This window comes from Penaeus vannamei, chromosome 37 (genome assembly GCF_042767895.1).
Source record: "Penaeus vannamei isolate JL-2024 chromosome 37, ASM4276789v1, whole genome shotgun sequence".
NCBI classification, from domain to species: domain Eukaryota; kingdom Metazoa; phylum Arthropoda; class Malacostraca; order Decapoda; family Penaeidae; genus Penaeus; species Penaeus vannamei.
The window spans coordinates 8873783-8893782 of record NC_091585.1 but is presented as its reverse complement, the minus strand read 5'-3'; the positions used below and the strand labels follow the sequence as shown (position 1 = coordinate 8893782).

Here is a 20000-nt window from a genome sequence, read left to right as displayed (position 1 = left end):
GCTACAATATATTATCAGGGAGTCTTGACAGAAGCATATTTCATGTGTAAAAGGACACAAAACTTATTGTGCCAAAAACCACTGATATGATTTTTTTCTGATATTGGTATAAAAGTGTTCCTTGAACATTCACAAATTCATATGCACAATGCACAATGTCATAATCACATGCCGTATGCACAATTGCAACAAGCAAATGTCCACATAGGTGTACCTGGTTGCTCATTAGCAGCGTACTTGCCCAGGTGTTTAGCGTGTCTCGTGTTCACTACCCGGGAACTAGCCATAGCAGGGCTTTAATACTCGATTGGTAGTTTCCTCATCCATGTACGTATACTATACTCTAGCTAACTCAATTTGACCCCATGCCCCCCCCCCCCATCTTGTACGGTCCTCTTAAATAGCAATCCTTTAGTTGTGGTTATCAATGAACCCTTTCCCCTCTGGCAAAAGGATATCATTGTGACATATATTAAGCAAAATACAGCCTTTGGTAGACAGCATAGTTGTTAGCAGCTATAAACTAGTTAAACAAATGTTATTTATTTACCAGTGGGCTAAAATCAGTTCAATAGATGTTTATTATTTAATGCGAGTAATCTTGATGTTAGTGGTAGAAAAGCAGTAATATCAATCATTATAAAAGTGTAGTAACAACAGGTATTTCCATATAGAGAGACTGACATGTAATTGGTTCCTAAGCAAAATTGCAGTACCAAATTAATAGCTATATTCTGTTTTTCTCATCATATTCTCTCAACAGACGAAAGTAAAATGGCGTTGGGGTACACTCTTCCCTCCCTGACCACTGTAATCTGTGGAGTGTTTACAGCTTACATTATTCATTCTGCCTGGACCCTGGGACAGCTTTTCATGCCACCATCTTGTCCAGAATACTCTGAATGTTTACATCCCTTAATTGCTCAGGAACCAAAATTTCAGGTAAGATTTAAAGTTAAAGGTGCACATACTGATGTGTTTTCAGAGTCAAAACCAACCCCTCAAAAAATTTGTTGGTGTATTAGAAAAGCTTTTAGAGTGCGTATTAACCTCTTTTCATGTCATGGTCATACACAGTTATGAAAAGGAAGTTCATATTTTTTGAATGCATGTTTCAAAATTTAGTTTATAACTTTGAAGGTAATCATTCAGGGCATCATCAGGTGAAAAAAGACAAAAAAATTAGCTTGGTTTGCCTTGATCTGTAGCTCTCACACTAATCCTCTGCAGCCAGCGTTGTGCCTCACATTTCAGAGGTGCAAAGCTTTTGCCTCCTCAGAAGTACAAAGTCTGATCTAGTTTAACTTCTTTTCTATTATTTCTTTTATTTTCATGTAAAAGTGCAAAAAATAATGTTTACATTCTATGTTAAGAATAGTGCCTAATTTTCTTTTGTTTCACTCTTTACAGCTTTTAGCCTTTACATCTCAGAAAAAAATGCCAGAATATGCTACAGACCTCAGACTGGTGCACAGGGTACATCAGTTTGATTATTTAAAGGAACAAGAAGAGTTAGTAGAAGTTCTAATACCTAAAAGAGTCAGAAATAATGGCTCCTTATATCTTCATATATTCTTAACTTCACCCTCGGTTGACCCAGAGGTAGGGAAGATCATATGGGAGCCGTGTTTTATATATAGATTAAATTTGTACCTTGAGGTAATGAGTTTGAAGAGATTATGATATTGCCATAAAATATTTATGATGTCCAGTTGCACTTTTTTTATAACTTTTTTGTTTGTTTGTTGTTACAGGATTGGGGAAGTGTTGTCAAAGATGACCTCACTGTGTATGCTATGGCTCACCTCACAAAGTACCATATTCCTGAAGCTGCAACAATTAATTTACTTGGCAGAGAAGAGGAGAAGGTGAAGTGGTCCTTTATCCCTTTATTTAGAATTGTTTTCATTCTACATTATAGTCTTTTATTTCCTATTCTTTTAGAATAATTTTGTTTAAGACTAATTGAAAGTCAGGTCAATCACCAGAGCAGGTAAGTTGAAGTATAAATCTGGGATATGAGCAGTTTTAGATTTGGCATTGGTATTTTAGAATTATCTACCTAAATGTTCTTAATTGTGTTAGTTTACTTCAGGCAGGAACTGTTGTTTTTCAGTGCACAATCAGACATGGTGGTACTGCAGTGATGTTGGATGCATTCAGAAAGATTTAAGACAAAGCCCTTGAAAAGCAAAAGATATCTGATTTAGATTCATACCTTTTGAAGTAGCTACCATAATACTATAGTATTTCTTAAGTACTTTTGTCCCACTATCCTTGGAAATTCTATTCTTTGATCATAACAAGCTACATCTGCCATTCTTGCTCATGATCTTCACTGTCAACGTGACCTTGCAGAATTCTGCAAAACTCTTTCATCAGGCTCATAGTGACTGAACCTACTTGTCAAAGTTGATTATTTTTGATGAATGGATAAATGGCTATGACCCAGGTACCAGTAGAAGAGCCAGAAGAAGTAGAGACAGGTTAGGAGTGTGGCCAAGATCATGCTCTTCCCCCCCCCCCTCCCTACTGGCAGGAATTAGCTTCCTCTTCCTCAAGTTGGAGGGTCATGGAGACCCAGCAGGAATTGCAAATAATGAATAGTGCTCTTACAGAACATTGCCTTTCCTGAACATAGCAGAAGATTGGGAGGTGTGTATCATAGCACTAGGTGAATACTCTAAGAAAGGTGGTCAAATTTAGATTTTAAAAAATGGGACATGGTCTCAGAACTTTTTGACTGGATTTTCTAATGGCTAAAGAATATGAAGAATAAGCTTTTACTCTATCTACATGTAAGGTTACCCAGTGTAAGGATATGATCCATCTTCAGACTTGATTTTGACCTCAATTTATAATCAGCAGAGCAACCTGCATTAGCTTAGCACCAGTGTTGTGAAAAAATAAGCTCAGGTATATTAGATTATAATCATGTTTTTAAATTTCTTTAGCCAAATATTTGAATTCTATTCTTATATAGGGGTAATGCAGACATTCATCTTTGTGGATATGGATATAATTAGCTGCTCTGATGTCCTATGAATATTTATTCTTTGAATACTTAATGAAATTGAATAATTTTTCCTTTAACTTTATTATTACTAAGATTTCTCTATGAAGTAAAAGCAACATGAAAATTAATTGTTGAAAAAAATACACAGATCTATGGATTAGCATCCCTCCCAGTACCTTGCTCATTGTTGTCATGGGGGCCTAGGAGATGGAGACTGAGGACCAATGTAGAGGATCAACCCTACTTTAGGCCTCGGCTCTCACCTCAACAAACTTTGCTTGGTCTTTTCTTTTCCCCCTTTCCTCATCTGTATCTTCTTCATCCCCTTCTTCTGTCCTATTCCTAAGGTGTGAGAGCTGTGCTAAAAGGATGAAAGGCTTTTTTTGATGTCAATCCTGAACGGCCTCCGGGAGCCGTGGGCACAGTATTCCCTTGGTTAATTGCCGAGACCTTACCCCTTCCCATGGGAACGCTGAGGTGTAGATTATTTCTTGTCCCCATTTTATTCAGGCTCATCATGGCCAGTAATGAAGATTCTTTACTCTTAGTAGGGGCATTAAGGCTTACCCCTTCATCAACTAGCCTATTTGAAGTGATTTTGATGGTTTTCCGACCCCTTTCCCTCCTTTAACCACAGATACTAATACTCCCTCCTCGATGTTTACTGACAACTCTATCCATTCCAAACCACCCACCCACCTCCATAATGCAACCCTTCCTCTTTCCCAACATTTTCTGTTCCACCTCTTACTGCACAGGCTTCTTCAGTGTCTACCCCTTCTTCTCTCATTCCTCTTCATTCTTATTATCCTCCCTCCCACAGAACTCCTCCGCTCCACACCACCCCACCTTCCTCTCGCTCTCATCCTTCTACTGCCTCTACCTCTGCAAACTTTTTGAGTACTCTCTTTGGCCTGGCCAAGTAGGATTGATTCTTTGTGATTCCCCCCACAGCCCTCTTGTCTGAAAATACCCTTCTCTTTCAACAGTGCCTCCAAAAATAGGTAGCCAAAGTTTCCTTTCGCAGTCCTTCCAATCGTTCATGCCTTGTCACAGTTACACCTGAATCTACCCTAACTGACCTTACTGGCAAACCCATTCCTGCCGAACCTCACCCCTCTCTTAAGCTGAAGAGTTGTCGGTACGGGTCACAAATTACAATTTTTTCAAACTTTGTGTGTGAATACATGAGGATGTGACGCACCCTGGGTGTCGGTTGCCAGATGCGTAACGCCCTCCTTTCTGCCATTTAAAGGTCTGTAGTATTTAAATGCCCTCGCGCAGCCACACCCCTTTTTGCTTCATGCTTTGTTTTTCTTGTATTTTCAACATTTTTTTGGCTGTTTTTGCAAATTTCTTTGGTATGATACTGGTGTACGATAGCCTGCCTGCCTGCGTTCAGCAGGCAGGCGGCAGCAGCAAGGACGGGAGAACAGTGCGATTGATAAAGTGGTCGGGAGTACATGTGTGTTGTTTCAATATGTCATTTATATATAAGAAATGCATAATATATGATTTATGATGTACTATGATATGTAAATGACAGGGAACCAGGAGCCTTGACATCTGAAAGTATACTTTTCAGAGAACACTCCCACCTAACCTAACCTAACCTTTACATAAAGATTACCTAAAATTAACTGAACAAGGCCTGACCCTCTACCACAGGACACCTATTAAAGGCCAAGGAATTGTCTAAGTAGATATTCACATTTGGTAATCATTGGTATGACCTTTATGGTGTAATGAATATGAATGACAAAAACTGCTGTTTTCTCAAAATCATATTTTCATGCATGATAGTAAGCATAACTTTGTATGTAATTACGCAATTTTAATAATGCTTGTTGCAAAATGATCTTCCAGTTTGTATCTACTAACTTTAGCAAAGTCATGCATTATTTCCACCAAATACATTTTTTACTGAAAAAATTAATGGCGATTTTCTGACGAAAAAAAGGCACTTTTTTGCAAGGTAACTGAAACATTGTCGTTTCAGATAGATTTACATAAATGCTACATTTGGTACTCCTATTTGTTGACTAACTCTGGTCAGAAGAAAACTGCAGTACTATTCACTATAAGGAAACTACTACAGAGTTTTCGAATTCTAGCATCTTGCTCGTTTGTCTGTTTTTTTTTTAGTGCAAAAATTTAGTAGCTTTTTTCAATAAAATTTCTTGTGCTCAAGCATCACATATCCATGCACATTGTGTAAAATAATTAATGACTTAGCTAAAAAACTAAAGCAAGGAGGACCTGATAACGAATTTCGTGATCGTACGACTCTTCCCCTTAATACTTGTACTGTAATTCTTCTATTCCCCCAAATGTTTGTCCTATATACAACTAGAACTGGTCAGACTGAAAATGACTTACTTACCTGCCTTGCTGATTATGATGCAGTGGCAGTACAGTGCTACACTATTCCTCCCAGAAGGCAGCATTAGTCCCATGTCATTATTCCCAAGATTAGCTTTCATAGACATGACCTCCTCCATGAAGTTTATATTGGTGGATTGTCCTACCATATCGGACCATATTCACCACTTTTCCATTCTAAATCCAGATACTTCACTCTCTACCACTTCTCCGATGCCTACCCTTCCTCCCCCTCACTTTACCTGTTGTGCCAGACAACCTAAATGTTCTACCCCATCTTTACCTTTCACACCTTCTCCTACGCCCTCCTTTTCTTGAACATCTATCCTCTCTTCTCCTCCTCACAAGAGATGCTTTGTTTCTCAGACCTCCCCACCCGAAAACCCTCCAGAAACATTTGAAGACATCCGAAAATTCCTAGACATGACCCAAGAAAGTGTTCTGCTCCCTTATCCACCCTCCAGTCCCTCTATTCCTTGTCCCTCTACATTTAAAGTATTTGCTGATATCCATCCTCCCATGCAAGTTCCCCCTATCCCTCTTCCTCCTACTCTTCCCAACACACCCCATCATCTCCTTCTCCCTGTAAACTTGTTCAAATTGTATAGTACATGTAGGAGAGGTAATAGAAAACATGAAAAATTAGTGTAAGGTAACGTTTTGGTGAAGATGTTTGAAATTGGTAACATGCATTTGTGCTTTCTGATTACACATGTGGTTTCCAGTTTTTGACTGCATACTTCCAAAATTTAAAAGTACAAGTCATGTTACAGTTGGCATGAATAAATCCTGAACTGTCCCTGTGACATAACTGTCTATTAACCAATAGCCATGGCTGTTGCGGACCAAAAAACTGATGGCATTGTATCACGACCATTCCCGCGCCATTGGCTCATCAGATGGAGTTTGCTTTTCTCTGATAGTAAAGAAAAGGTTATTGACCTTGATATTACCCAATGTTGGACCACAATGACTTCAATCTGCTGTAACCTAGTGTGCCCTGATTACCCAGACAGTGGGGTTGAAGAAAAAAACTGTTTGGGTTACAGCAAACTAGAGCAAGTTCTGTGCAGACTTTATGTTGACTGCATATGCTAATGATGTTTTGTCAAATGAACTGACCTAAGGACACCTGTTGAAATGCTGAAACCCCAAGACAGTTTTTCTGGTCTAAATTAGATGTACTCCCTGTAAAAGATATGGACACTGAAAGCAAACAAACACAAAAATAAAAAAATATATATACATATATGTGTGTATATATATATACATATATATATATATATATATATATATATATATATATATATATATATATGTATATATTTATACATACATACATACACATATATATATATATATATATATATATATATATATATATATATATATATATTTATGTATATATATATTCATACATACATGTATATATATGTATATATATATGTGTGTGTGTGTGTGTGTGTGTGTGTGTGTGTGTGTGTGTGTGTGAGTGTGTGTGTGTGTGTGTGTGTGTGTTTATATATATATATATATATATATATATATATATATATATATATATATATATTTATGTATATTTATATATATATATATATACATTCATGTATATATATGTATATATATATATATATATAATATATATATATATATATATATATATATATATATATATATATATATATATATGTGTGTGTGTGTGTGTGTGTGTGTGTGTGTGTGTGTGTGTGTGTGTGTATATATATATATATATATATTAAGATTAGAAGCAGAAGTTGCATTACCTAGCCATTTATGTGTATATTTTGAAAGGGATACAAAGCATCCCCTAATATATGACCCTCTTCAGTGTCAACCTCCTCTTCCCTTAATACTACTCTTCATCCTTATTGTCCTCCCCCCCGCAGAACTACTCCACTCCACACCACCTCATTTTCCTCTCGCCCTCATCCTTCTACTGTCTCTACCTCTGCGAACCTTCTGGGTACTCTATTTGGCCTAGCCAAGTGGGATCGATTCTTTGTGATTCCCCCCACAGGTATTCTGAGAATACCCTTCTCTTTCAGCAGTGCCTCCAGAAACAAGTAGGCAAGGTTACCTTTCGCAGTCGCTCTGATCATTTACGCCTTGTCACAGTTACATCTGAAGCTCAAGCTCGTACGCTATCTGCCCAAACTGACCTTACTGGCACCCCCATTCCTGCCGAACCTCACCCAACTCTTAATACTTGTACTAGAACTGTTTCTATTCCCATAAATGCTTGTCCCATGTATAAGGAGGACTGGTCAGATTGTGAAAATGACTTACTTTCCTGCCTTGATGAGTATGATGCAGTGGCAATACAGTGTTACACTCTTCCTCCCAGAGGCCAACGTAAATCTCATGTCAATATTGCCAAGATTAGCTTCCATAGCCAAGACCTCCCCCACATTGGTGGATTGTCTTCTCATGTGTGACAATATCAACCCCTTCCTCGTCAATGTCAAAAATGTTGGCGTTTTGGCCACCCAGCCAAACATTGTTGCTCCACAGTCCGATGCCCTCTAGGTGCCCAACCTGGTCATGACCGTTCAAATTGCCCTGCTTAGTCACGTACATGTGCCAATTGTGGAGACTCTCGTAATGTGTTTTATAGAAGCTGCCCTACCTATAAGTTTGAATGTGAGGTAGCAGTCCTCAGATTTAAACTAGGCCTCACTCTTCGAGAGGCCAAACAGGAAGCACGAGGTTTTTCTCTCTCAACTTATTCCAAAACAGTCCTGCGCTCTGCTCCCTCACCACCTACACAAGATATTTCTACATCTCCCCAGGTATCTTTTCCCTACACCCAAAACCTACATCCTATGTCTACTCACCCTATCCACCAGTCAAATCCATTATCCATCCTAAATCCAGATACCGGATACCTACCCCTCCTCCTCACTTTAGTTGTCGTACCAGACAACCTAAATTTTCCACTCCACACTCTCCTACTACATTCTCTCCTACACCTTCCTCTTCATCTGTTCCTCAGATATCCATCTCCTCTTCTCCTCCTTATAAGAGAACCTTTGTTTCTCAGTCCTCTATACCAAATTCCCCTCCAGAAACCCTTGAAGACATCCAAAACTTCCTAAAGATGACCCAAGGGAACACTCTGCTCCCTCATCCACCCCCCAATCCCTCTGTTCCTACTCTTGCTACATTTAAAGTATTTGCAGATATTCATCCTCCTTCCCAAGTTCCCTCCAACCCCCTTCCTCCTACACCCTCCCAACATACCCCACCCTCTCTACGACTTGAATACTCACACGAATCCTCTCTATCACAACAGTGTCCTTCTCCAGACCCCTCCTCTCCAGACATTTTTCCTGTTGCTTCACCACCTTCCCCAGTCTCCCTTTCTCAACCCCTGGATTCTTCTCCTCCTACTTCCCCAACAGCCACCTCTGTTTTCCTTGATTAGTGTCCCTACTCCTTCCCCAGTCACAGATACACTGCAATTCACTCAGTTGCTGTACACACTTATATTCCCCCAACCCCTTCCCAAAATACCTCATCCTCTCAACCACCCAAAGCACCCATACCACCCAAACTAAACCTCCCCTCAGAACCCCATCCTTCCCTACTATCCCTCCCACTCCCTCCTGGATATACACTTGAATCTCTTTTATCACAGTATCCTTCCCCAGACCCCACTGTCCCTATTGAACCCCCAGACACTACTCCTTCACCTATTCCTGACCCTTTGTTTCAACCCCCAGATACCTAATCCCCTACTACTAATACAACCATATGTAACGTTATCACCAATGATCCCTATTCCTTCCCCAGTCACAGATACAATACAATTTATTTAATCGATCTATCTCCTTAACCTTTCCTATTTATTAATCACTGCTCTACTTCATTTACTATCCTCCTTTCCCCTTTTCATTACCATACTTTCCTGTAACACCCTCTAATCTTTGATATTTAACACCATCCCCTCTCCACGGATTTTTCTCTTACTCTTCAGCAGCTATCTCTATTCTTCCTTGAACATTTTTCCTATACCTTCCCCAGTGACAGATACACTATAATTCAAGCAATCGCCTTACTCTCCCCTTTATACTAATTTCTGCTCGAGTTCACTTGCTCCCCTATCCCCCTTTTCACTACTATTTTATCCTATAATGTTCTTAAACCTTTGACATCTAACACATTTTATCATTATCTTTAACTCTCCTTTGCCCTTTCCGACGCAATACTTTACCATAGTGCTATATGACCTCTAATGTCTAGCACATTTATTTTCAAACATTAAACATTAAACATAGAATATCTTATTTTCTTTATTTTGTATCATATTTTGTCAGTTTCACTCTTGAGCAAAATGTTTTGAACATCTACCCCCCCCCCCCCCAAAAAAAAAAAAAAATAGGGGTGGGTTTGCCAAATGATTTGGATCACTAACAAAATTCAATGGAATATAAGTTTGAGCTATAAACAAAAACCTGGATCTGAACCATGATTCAGATCACTACCAAAATGTAATGTCATTTATGTCAGGCTAAGTCACAATTCTTGTAAAAATCTCATCAAAATCTGTTCATAACTCTGAATTATTTTGCAAACAAATTAATAAACTCAAACAAACCAACAAACAAATGGAGGTAACAATACCTAGAATACCTAGAAATTATCTGTATATACTTATATATCTCAAATATACCACCCTGTACTTCACCGGAATGTTAAGTTAAGTAAGTTTATTTACCACCCTGGCTAACTGCTCAGGCGTGGGCAATCGTGATTACAGTGTGTTACATATATTCACATACATTTGACAGAGTACAGTATTCTGTGATTACTGTAACTATACATGGTAAAATGGGAATGTGTCATACAGCATGCAAACGTATATTACCTTTGATCTACCTTTGCCTTTGTGTTTACATAAAAGTGTTCTGTGGTGCGTTCTATGATTATGATAGTTTTACATAGTAAAATTAGGATATAGCATGAGTATATCTTCCAATGTATCAGATTCTATTAAATAATCACATAGTTCTTTATACCCCATGTTAGTTGGTCTGAAAGGCTGTATCACATGACACTCCGAGATATAATGCTGAAGCGTTCGCTTATTTTCCTCGTTACACAGTCTACATCTAGATTCATCTGCACTTCTTGCACCTTGCAGTAGCCAGTACATTCTATAACCTAAAGGTATTCTGGCAATAACCATGTCACATTGTCTGGTTTTACTTCGGTTCCACCCATAGGATGGCTTACAATCTCTATACTGATCGTAGTGCCTTATACTACAGCTTTCAGGCCTTTGTGAACTCGTCAGATCTATCAGTTCTTCTTTATGAGAACTTTTTAACATGTGTGCAACCCTAGCAAGAGGCATCCCAAGATCTATATATACAATATCTTTGCTACAAGCCTCTTTCGCCAAATTGTCTACATGGTCTTGCTTGTGTATACCAACATGAGATGGTATCCATACAAATTGAATGTTAAAATTGCGCTCTCTTGCACAAGTTGTGTTACGCTTGATGCAGTTCACAATTCCCTCATCACCATCTGTTTTGAAGGAACTTAGTGTCTGAAGAGCGCTTTGGGAATCACAAAAAACTACTCCAGAGCCCCGAGACATTAAGTATTCTGTTGCAAGGAGTGTACCTGCCAACTCTGAGTAGTGCTGGCCCAATTTTGTACTCTCATATGAACTTGATGTTGCAATAAACCATTTTTGTATACAGCGCAAGGACAACCAGCTTTGTATCCAGACTGTAAGGATCAGTCAGCGTAACACTCGTACACATCGCCCATAGATTCTAAGTGTTCCTTTACCGTCACCAAAGCAATTTGTTTCAACACGCAGTTAGGTACAGTGTTTTTTTGCGGTAGACATGTAAAGTGCACAATCAGTGATGAGTTTTTCCATGGGGGAATGGATTGACCTTTTGGTATCTTACTTATGGGGACGTTAAGCTTGGTAATGTTCATGCAGATTTTGTGTACCAGAGAACGCTCATGTGTCTGATTAACCTCGTCTGCTTGCGTGATTTGATGTTACAGCTGTTTTTGGAAAGGGCTTTGACCCCAAACAGAGTGCAAATATATATTATTCTATCAAAAATGGATGGTAAGTTTAGTTCTGATCTCATGTTCACTATCCTTGCTGTTCTCGGGGTGCCGAGGATAATCCTCATAGTTTCGTTTAGTACTATCTCCAAACTATTTATATCTGAGTCCTTATACTGTAATAAGTGCAGTGCATGGTAGTCTACAACTGACCTTATAAAGGCCAAGTAAAACAATCTAGCGAGCTTAACATTGATGCCATGTCCTTTGCCGACAAGGACTTTCAGCGGTTTCAATCTCTCCCAGAGTCTCTTCTTCAGAGAAGTGATCAGGTCTACATCATTTATGTTCACCCTGAGATATTTATCTTATAACATGTCAAGCTCCTGGTTTCCTATGTGAAACGTGGGTGGGGGTATAATACCCGGGTTGAGAGCCATTGTTTTTTCAGCAGAGATGACAAATCCACACTCATGTGCCCTTGTTGTGAGTTTGTCGAGAATTCTTTGCATTCTTTCATATGATGTTGCTCTGACACTTATGTCATCAGCATAACATATAATAGATTCCCCATCCCCAAGTGGAATATCTGTCACCAATTTATGCATAAGGACATTGAACAGCATAGGGCTGAGAACTCCTCCCTGTGGCATCCCAAGTTCAAAGGACTGTGAGGTGGAACTCCTCACTCCCCCGAACAAGACACTTGTGGATCTGTTAGAAAGATACATTCTAATCCAGCTTAATAATTTACCTCGTATGCCAAAGCTTGCCAATTGTTGTAGAATAACTTCTCTCTTTGCAATGTCAAAAGCTGACTTAAGATCAAGAAAAACAGTGCTTCCCGGGATTAGAGCCTGAAAAATACTCTGCAAAGCAATGTTGTGTACTACGTCCCGGTAAGAATCCGTACAGTCTGTGAGATAATTTACCTTGTAACCTGTACCTGAGTCTGTTTAGAATTATCCTTTCTAGGACTTTGCATAAACATGAGGTTAGTGAAATCGAGCGGTGTTTATCAATGTTTGGTTTTGGTATAGGGATGTTTAGACTGCGCGTCCAGAAGTCAGGTAGAATACCTTGTGACAAGCTCAGCCTGTACAGGTGCATAAGGGGATTACCAGGTACCTGGCCTATAAGGCAAAGGACACTATAGGTAATTCCATCCTCACCTGGGGCGGATGCCTTGCCTTTGCTTAGTGCATTGTTCAATTCCCACTCACTAATCTCAGCAAAGTCAGAAATGTCGGAATTAGAACATCCAATCTCTATGGCAAATTTCCGTGCAACTTTCGACTGATTAAGGTGATTCTGAATATTTGTGGGAAATGAGCTCAATTTGGACGCTCCAGCCCACTGACTGAGGAGCATATCTGCATGTGCAAGAGGACTATGAAACTGGAGAATTGGTCGGTTTGCTTGAAAGATGATTAATTTTTTTCCAGACCTCAGACATTGAAGTGTTATTGTTAATGCATTGTAGAAACTGTTCAAAGTGTTCATTTCTAATTTAAGTTTTTAATTCCCGTAGATTTTTGTTAGCCCTAAGAAATTGTATGAGGCTGTCATATTAAGAAGCTCCTGAACTCGCTTTTGTTCCCTTGATAATGTGGGGTCACCGACCCACTTAGGTTGTTTTGAGGGTTGTGAGTTATTATTCTTTAAGGTTTTCTTTGGACAGACCCAGGTGTTGTAGTAATCAGTGAACACTTTCGTCATATTCACGGAGAACTGATCAGCACTCGTTACTGTGTATTCGTTATACCAATCATAGATGCATGATTTAAAGTGGTGCTCAAGGTAAGAAGGAATAGAGATTTTCAGCCTATTTGTTTTTGCGGATAGGCTATTGTCAACAGCGTATCTCGCTCCTATTGTAAAGTGGTCACTGATTAACTCTGTTACAAGCATGCATCTGATGTTACCATGCACAAGATCCCTTCCTATTACATAATCTAGCCTGCCCCCTGCCACATGAGTTTTCTTATCTTTATCATATACGGTCATAGATCTGTTGTTCACAAAATGTCTGAATTCTTTGCCACTTTCATTACATTGATTATCACCAAATGAAAAATGTCTAGCATTAAAATCTCCCATGCATATTGTGCCATGATTCTGAAAGTTGGGCAGTGAATCGGTTTGAAACTTTTTACACCTTGTGTATACATTGTACAGGGAGAAAAACCCAGAGGCTGTTCGAATATGTAGATGATGATATTGCACATTGTTGTCATCGGACGTCTTCACCAGTTTATGCGGTATGGCGTCACTAACATAAGTCAATAGACCTGTCATTTCTGTGTTTGTATAGGAATGATATCCTCTAATGCTAGGGGCGGTTTTTAATTTAGTGGTTGATGTGAAGGGCTCTCGTAAACAGATAATGTCAACATTATTGTTATAAACATAAAGGAAGTCATTAAATCTACAGTTGACACCACGTATATTCCATGAAAGAAAGGTAATTATTTTCTTGTCCCCCATCACACATTATTAGCTGAGTGGTCAAATCTTTGTTTAATAAAGCCCTTTAGTTTACATATATCTTTAATAGCATTGCATATATCTGTTGCTTCTTGTCTATTTGCAAAGGTTCTGCGCAATCTCCTTAGATTAATATTATACGCATAATTCGTACCTGCCACCATTCTCAGAGGGTTTTCCCAAAAGTCGTCTGTTTCCTGCATATCTTCGCCGACGTTATTTTCACTGTCATCACCGCTTTCAGATGATTTGTCGATAGTATCATGTGTAATATTATCATTATCATGTGTAATATTATCATTATCATGTGTAATATTATCATTATCATGTGTAATATTATCATTATCATGTGTAATATTATCATTTTCATGTGTAATATTATCATTTTCATGTGTAATATTATCATTATCATGTGTAATATTAGTATTAGCATGAGATGATGGTGATGATTAGCATGAGAGACCTCATTCACATTTTCGATATCACTGACATCATTAGGAGGTATATTTTTCCTATGTACACTATCACTTTCTCTTTCCTTTAACATATTTATAAGTTCAGCAATTTCTTTCCTGAGGCTGCTTATTTCCTCGGCCATTTCCTTGATTTTTTCACCCTTCGTGAGTTCTGAGGCACTGTTTTCTGGGATGGAAACCCCACCAAGCAGCTCTGGGAATTCCTGTGGGTTAGTGACGTCACATGGCACCGAGCGGGGTGTAGCTGGGCTGGGCATTTCCACTCTGCAGTCGATGGGTACGGTCGGGGCAGGGGGGAGTTGTAGGCGTGCCGGCCTGTGCGGGTAGTTACTCCCTTCATCTGATGCACCTCTTCACGATGGTGACGGTGTCTTCAGTGTCGTTGTCCTTTCCTCTGTTTCTTACAGGGCAGTCCTTTGACTGGTGAGCTTCTGCACAGACAGCACAAGCTGATTCCTTCCTGCAGTGTTTGGCTATGTGGCCGTAATCCTGGCACTTGTAGCAGGCCACCACCTCTGAGCTCCATGGGCGTATAGAGCTCGGCTCTATGTACTTGCCAAAGAAGTGATGTTCAGTGGGTGGCGGGCGTTCTCTGCTCCACACAATTATGATTCTATTTAATGGCTGCCATTCTTTATAGATTCTCCGGGCTTTAAAAACACCCAGAAGGTGCATTGGGTCATCTGTAGGGGCCGCCTTTGGAAACCTGGTAACCAGGTATTCCCCGTATCTCTTGGGTCTGGGCTAATACTTGTCTTTCTCTTAAAGTGAAATCCCTGCGACAGCACCATTGATCATCTGGGTTACGTAGTGTCGTTGGTCCCATCAGACGTAGACATAGCACAAGGATCGCCATTTCCCCTGCACCATGTCTAGTGGTCCATGCTCTTGGAGGGAAGGGAGTCGGCTGACGTCCTTCATCCACCTTATTTTATCGACCATGGATGTTTCCTCGGGGAAGGCCAGGCGGATGTACTCCTGTCTTGGGGCGATGGGTTCACGGTGATTGTTCCTGGATCGTTCATCAATTGCGTTCATCAGTTGCTATTTATTTCTTTTCGTAATGACGACTTGATAGCCCTCGTTGTCAACATCAGGGTTTGCAGGTGATTTCTCGTTCATGTCAGAAGAATCAATCTCTTCCACAGGGTGGGGGGTTGTGGGGGTGGATGGCACTGCGGTGGCCCCAATGTCGTCACCTTCCCCCTACATGGTAGGGGCTGCAGGCGGGTGACAGTCCGCCACTGAGGTGATTTACTCTCGCGGTAGGGCGAGGGGAGGGTTCGAGCGCAGGTCAAGTGCTGTCACACATACACTCCACACGCCTCGCCAACGGTCCCTCTTAGAGCACCTTGTTACTTAGGCACTGGACTCAGCATTCGTAATTTTCATATAACACTGATTTTCCACATGCCTTGGCTTTTATGTCCGACACAATTTGGTGATGGTACACCCACACACACCAGTCACACTCTGGGTATAGGGACGACCCAGGTCGAGGGGTTTACACCCGTAAAATCGTCCAAAACACAGGAGGAATCCTGATGACGTCCTGCGCTGGTGTCACTAGGCTTAGAACGTGACTGGAATGTTGGTGTGAAAGGTGGATATTTCGTCCCTTAGAGTCGCACAAACCTCAAAAACATGGGCGCTCCACCCCTTCTCTCATGTCCTGGTCTGCAAGTGTGATATTCGCTGGCATGGAGAACAGTCATATTTCAGACCAGTATTATATATTGTAAAATCCCATTAGAACAACAATAAAGGGAAATAATAGTTGATATATCATACAGAACTATTTCATAGAGCATTTGTTATCCAAACTGTAAAAAATATGATGGATTAAAAAAATATATATATTTCCATACATTACATTTATACAAATGTATTATGGCTAAATTTGTAGCTGAATCATAGATCTGCTGCCTGTTCCACATAGCTTTTGCATTTTTTTCCTGTGCTTCATGTAAAAGTGACATGTATAAAAAAAAAAACTTTTTATAGTGTTCTAAAAGTCATCTACGTAATATATTGACAAATCAAAAACTAGATCATAATTGAAAAAGTGCTTTGAATATGCATTAAGTAAAAGGTTTTTCTGTTTGAAAATTAAATCAGAAAGCCTTTGTTACTATTATTATTTGGGGGGGGAGGGGGGATTTTTTAGAGAATTTTTGGTCAATATGAATATGGTCAATGAGAAACACCCCAAATCAGTGTGACTGTAATTCGCTTGATGAGGTATTGTTACGTGCTGGGAATTTTCACAAGACTTTGAAATGCAGGGAAATGATAGAGGATAATGTAATAAGTTTATTCTTAAACCTTGTTTTGTTAATATCAAAATAATCATGAAAATATATGAAAAATTCATTTGGCAATATTTCAGAACTCTACCTTTGTAGGCTTCAAAAGCTGTAGCATACTCAATTTTAGTCAGAAATAAATGTTTTATGGTTCATTTTGTAGCTGAATAATAAATCTAGTGCTTGTTCCAAATTGTTTTTCCAAATTTTCCTTGTGCTTCTTATAAAAGCTAAATTCAGCTATTGTAGATATTCACAAAAAAAGTCAAGATTGAAAATAGTGCTTCAATCACACATTATATTAAGAACATATATGTACAAAGATCACTTCAGAATGCCTGTGTGATTTTATATGCTTTTTAAAAGATTGTCATTTTTCAAATTTGTAGATTGATATTTTTTTGTCTTTTTTGACTATAACTCAAAAGCGCCAGGCAATTTTGAAAAAAGGATTGTGCCAAGTATAAACAAGAGGGTGTAAGATTTCATCAAAATAGGAAAGGAAAAAAAAAAAAAAAAAACAGATGGTCACCTTAATGATAAAACAGAATTCTCCCAATTTGGGAGAACTAATGTAGCAAAACATGTTGCACCAAAGCAGATGGTCCCTCCTACCCTGCTATTTGCTTCATTGCCTGTTTCAAACCAATATCAGCACCAACTTCAGTGTAAGCTTCAGCTCCTGCCTCAACTTTGGCATTGATGTGTTGTCTCCGTGCTAGTATCAGTGACGGCTCCACAGCTATTACCAATCCCTGCTCCACACAGATGTATCTGCTGTAGAAGAAATAATAAATGATGTACATGATGGAGCAACAATTCATTCAGCAACTACAGTTCAAGAATAAAATGTTTGCACTCATCTTTAGACAACAAAAGTTTACCTCTCTGCAGCCTGTAGTAAAACTTGGAAATCATCAGCTGACAATTGATGGTCCACAGTGACTTTTAAGTGTACCAAAATTATGTAGTACATCAAGAGCATAAAGAAGAATTGTGCATTTGTGTTTTCTTTATATGTGTTTTTTATTTACTAAAATAAGGGGAGGACTATGATGCAACCTATCATACATATATGAGTTTTGTCTTTGGCTCCAAAATCAATAGAAGTCTTTTTGTGCGAGGGATATTAGAAGTACAGTCAGTTGTATGAGAAATTATAGAGCCTGTTTTTGTGAGTGTTATTAAATCCTGGGTTCAAGCCAGTTGATGAATTAAAGAGAAAGATAACAGTCAACTTTATTTCTAAAACATGATTAAGATATGTGATTATTGAATGTGAGTGAATATAAAAATTAGATTTGAGAAAGCAAAAATTACTTTTCCATGTTTGACAGTAAAAAAATATTTTTGATTGCTTGTACGTTATACTTTGTCCTATTTTTAAAGATATGCATTAGATTGCCTTGGAAGTTTGCTATTGTAATGGTGCCCAGTCCTTGGGAATCAGAAAGCCATTATCTTCCTCGGTTTGTGGAAGTGGGTGCCTTTAAACATATTGCCTCTACTTTATGATTAGATAATTACTCACTGAAATTACTTAAACAATTGGCTTGTTTGATTGGGTGTAAAAACATTGAAATTGCTCATGTAGGATTGCTGTTATATTGCATTTTCTAAAACATGAAAACTTCATGTACAGTATGATCAACTGATTGTAACATTGATTGATATTTTTTTTTTTTTTTTTTTTTTTAAGAACTAAGATAATGATTATGTATTTCAGAAGCAAAAGCCCCAGTCAGGGAGAAAAAGACCAGTTACCCACTTCCAGTCGTTGGTAGTGTTTAATATTCTCACTGATCCTGTCAGTCTTCCTCGTAATGCTGTGCCATATGATATAGGTCGCTCTCTCAGGTAAGGTTATAAGAAATTGAAAATCTTCCCTCATGTTTCGTATTTCATGCCTGTTTTTTCCCTGATTATGATGTCCTGTGATATTATGATGTGGGTATGTGGCTCTAAAAATATTTGTAGATTTCAGCCTGTCATGTCTTTTATTTAAAAAGTTGTTCAAGTTGCTTTGTGTGCACTGCAGCTCCTTCTCACTTTTACTTTTTTTTTTCCAGAAATAGACTTTGATGAGTTGTCTGTTATGGTGCATTATTAGAAACCTATTATCATCAAACTTTCATCTGCAGGTTGGATTCTAATGGACAGTACCTCCCAATCCTGTATGTGGATAGTCTTAGTGCACGTTTAAGAGATTTGGTGGAAGTAGATTTTTCAATGAAAGAGACAAACTTGACGCTAAAATACAGCCCAATATCCTATGGAAAAATAAGGTAGGACCACCCTTCATTTTTGAAAGAAGAATGCTAAATGAGAAAGTAGTATTTATAAAAAAAATATTATATTAAAAGATAGTTTGTTATGTGCATCTGATAGCTCAAAATATTGGTATACTATTAAAAAAAACATTACAAAAGAAAAAACATTTTTATTTTTAAGTTTTTATATCCCAGCTTGTTATATAAAATGGTATCTAATATTTCAGATTATGGATGCAGTTTGAAGCTGCACTGCATCCTATGGCACATTTAGGATTCACAGATAAGGACTTGGATGAAGTGAAGGGCATTTTCTCTGATACAAACCTTTACTTCTTATGTGTAACTTTTTTGGTTGCAGCCTTACATGTAAGCTGATGTTTAACCCCTTTAATCTGGTTGCTTCATGGTAATCACATGGACCAAAGCATTGGCATTAGGCTTATGTGAGGGGCCACTTGCTGGGTGTGCACCAGGCACACATGAACACTCAAGTACAGTAATAAGAATCTATGTGTCCCCTTTGCAAAATGTTATTGGCTTTTTTGTCATTCAGCAATGCCCATATTTATCTTTTGATTTGCTTTATCCAGATTGTAATAGACTGTTTTCCTTGCACAGACTTCATATCATTTCTCTATGTAGTACAAAACTCGGTGCAAGAAAAAATGTAACATTTTATTATTTGTTTCATATATGTATTTTTTCATGATATTCAATTTTCTGTACAACCTGCACCACCAATCATGGTGGCCAGGAATAGGATGCTGAGCATGGAAATGGCATCCTCCCTGGAGCTGATGCTCTTCCAGTCATGGCTTACAGGCCTTACAGTCCACACTCGTTTATCGATGGGAATAATTCAAAATCCCCTCTCTAAATACCACATGTCTAAACACCCTTCAAGAGGTTTGTGCACTCATGGAGAGCCTTTTCCATCACTCTGGCCTTTGCTCATGACGGCAAATTCATGTCATCCAACCTGCATCCATTTTCATCCATGATG

The 20000-nt window shown here is 38.7% G+C and overlaps 2 protein-coding genes across 2 annotated transcripts in view; one reads left to right on the top strand and one right to left on the bottom strand.

Annotated features, from left to right (window-relative positions):
- The window catches only part of LOC113823347 (tripartite motif-containing protein 2), an 85039-nt gene extending 84813 nt beyond the window's left edge, over positions 1–226 (bottom strand). The window contains exon 1 of the mRNA XM_070115424.1: positions 83–226. Within this exon, the coding sequence (XP_069971525.1) occupies positions 83–226 (144 nt within the window). The remainder of the gene's footprint in view (positions 1–82) is intronic.
- Positions 227–763: 537 nt separating this feature from the next.
- The window catches only part of LOC113828843 (lipid scramblase CLPTM1L), a gene marked incomplete at its 5' end in the record, with an annotated part of 42711 nt that continues 23474 nt past the window's right edge, over positions 764–20000 (top strand). Inside the window, 6 exon segments of the mRNA XM_070115612.1 lie at positions 764–942; positions 1411–1602; positions 1755–1868; positions 18451–18581; positions 18866–19009; positions 19222–19363. Coding sequence (XP_069971713.1) covers positions 764–942; positions 1411–1602; positions 1755–1868; positions 18451–18581; positions 18866–19009; positions 19222–19363 — 902 coding nt within the window.